The sequence below is a fragment of the Epinephelus moara genome, chromosome 18, assembly GCF_006386435.1.
Source record: "Epinephelus moara isolate mb chromosome 18, YSFRI_EMoa_1.0, whole genome shotgun sequence".
NCBI lineage: Eukaryota > Metazoa > Chordata > Actinopteri > Perciformes > Serranidae > Epinephelus > Epinephelus moara.
This window is the reverse complement of record NC_065523.1, coordinates 6,184,565-6,186,611: the sequence shown is the minus strand read 5'-3', so window position 1 is coordinate 6,186,611 and position 2,047 is coordinate 6,184,565. Positions and strand designations below refer to the sequence as shown.

The 2,047-nt window shown below is 40.9% G+C and overlaps 1 protein-coding gene across 2 annotated transcripts in view; it reads left to right on the top strand.

Moving 5' to 3' along the window:
• Positions 1-2,047, top strand: part of jupb (junction plakoglobin b) — a 313,084-nt gene that overhangs the window by 283,483 nt on the left and 27,554 nt on the right. For both annotated transcript variants that reach the window (XM_050068714.1, XM_050068715.1), the window contains exon 14: positions 1,313-1,434. In XM_050068714.1, coding sequence (XP_049924671.1) covers positions 1,313-1,434 — 122 coding nt within the window. The remainder of the gene's footprint in view (positions 1-1,312; positions 1,435-2,047) is intronic.

Sequence of the window (2,047 nt, the reverse complement as noted above, 5' to 3'; positions counted from 1 at the left end):
ACCGTCTGGATGTAATAGTCCGTGGAGATGCTGCGGTGCTCGGCTGCACAGACGAGGCGAGTGGGGTGGGGGGTGGAGAGCAGAGGTAGAGGGAGGAGTGACTCATGACACACTTTGTTTTGGTCTACAGGCAGTGCACAACAGCAAACCTAGTGGTGAAACGATTTCGCTTTTTGCCCCTTTAAGCTGATCATTTCAAACAAATTACAGCAGACGGTACATCATAATTTACCCCCTCTCTTGCGCATTTTTTGGCCTGACCTCTAGTGTGTGCAAATAGCTAGCCAAAAAACTGAATGTGCTCCTGTGAGGTTTTTTTTTTTTTTCCTCGAGTCTATAAGGAATCCTTAGTAATTCCTTCAATGCTGCACAGCATTGCCAGCAACCAGTGGGTTAGTTTATTCCAAGGTTTAAATCCAGGATGGTTTGATTTGGCATCTTAATCTTATTGTTTGTGATACAGCTTCCTGGAGGGGAGGTCTGCCTAAGAGGAAAAGTTCTTAGGGTAAAAAGTCCCGATACAGATTAGTTACACTTTGTTTTTTTGAGATTTAAAAAAAAAAATACTAATTCGGCTCATAAATGTGGTTTTGATTTGAATTTTTTCTTTTAATACAACAAACTGCAGTGTCTGTATTAAAAAGGGGGATATGAAAAAACAAAAACAACAATTGATGATTATGATGATTAGTTAAATTTGTATTAATTCTGTACAGTTTCTGCTCATTTGTTGCATACAGTCATTTAAAATAAACCCACGATGTTGGTAAAACATCTTGAATTTATGTTTATTTCCTTGTGTAACAAAAGCACGTGGTTAGATTAAGGCAACAAATGCACGTGGTTAGGTTTGGGGGAAACAAAACTATCAGAGTTTGGCTCAACATTCATACACGAAGTGAACACCAGTCTCCTGGGTGAAAGTCTTTTGTTTTTGGAACCATCCACCACCCCTCCTGCCCTATAGGGACTTTCCAGACCCTTAAATTACTTTATTCTCTGCCAGCATTTTAAACTGACACTGTCCAGGGGCATTATAAACTGATGCCGCCCAGCAGCGCGGCATAAAGCTGCAAAAGCATGCCTTTTTTTTGTTTGTGTCTGACGCAGAAATCACTGACCAAGTGGCAATATTGATAACTTGGTCATGAGAGCAGGTTGCCATGGGATAACATATTTTTGGATGAACTAAATATTATATAATAATGGTTAACTTATTGCTTTAGAGTGCCCTAGTGCATCAGAGGACAACTGAGTGCCTGTTTTTTTCCCTTTGCTCTGAATTGACTGTATTGTTGCTGTCTCCCTGCAGCCACCTATGCTGCAGCAGTGTTGTTCCGAATTTCAGAGGACAAGAGTTCAGACTACAGGAAGAGAGTGTCAGTGGAGCTCACACACTCCCTCTTCAAACATGACCCTGCCGCCTGGGAAATGGTAAGAACTCTGTCTGTGTGGATCAAGGCCTCAAGTTACTCCAGATGCAGCATGACATTAATGCTTGACATTCAGACTTGATTGATGTATTGGTTTGATACATTTTGAGCACATTTGAATATTGGGGCCACTCTTGAAAATGTGGAATCTGGTCTTAACTATCTTAATAAACTACAGACCAATTTCCAATATGCTATTCCTTAAAAAAATCTAAACTATGTGCAGTTAACTGACTACTTCAGCAAGACACTACTCTGATGAAGGTTGCATATGATTTCAGAATGAAATGAATCAGAAAAAAATTACTTTCTATTATTGTTTATCTGGACCTCCACATCCTTTTATACTTCTGTTCACAATTCTCATTGGCAGGTTGGAAAAATGGGTATGGGTCTCAGGTCCAGCCTTACCCTGGTTTCAGTCTTACTAATCACATCTTAGTCTGGGGACACTCCTTTCTAAAGTGTGTTTAACACACCGGCGAAAACGGCCGGCAACAAAGCAACGCCTCTTGCATTTTTGAAAAGGACACGCCTTCTCGGAAATGTGCGCTCCCCATTTTCTCGTCCGCAAGGACACAAACACACAGAGAGCTTGAAAATGGATGCCGAGA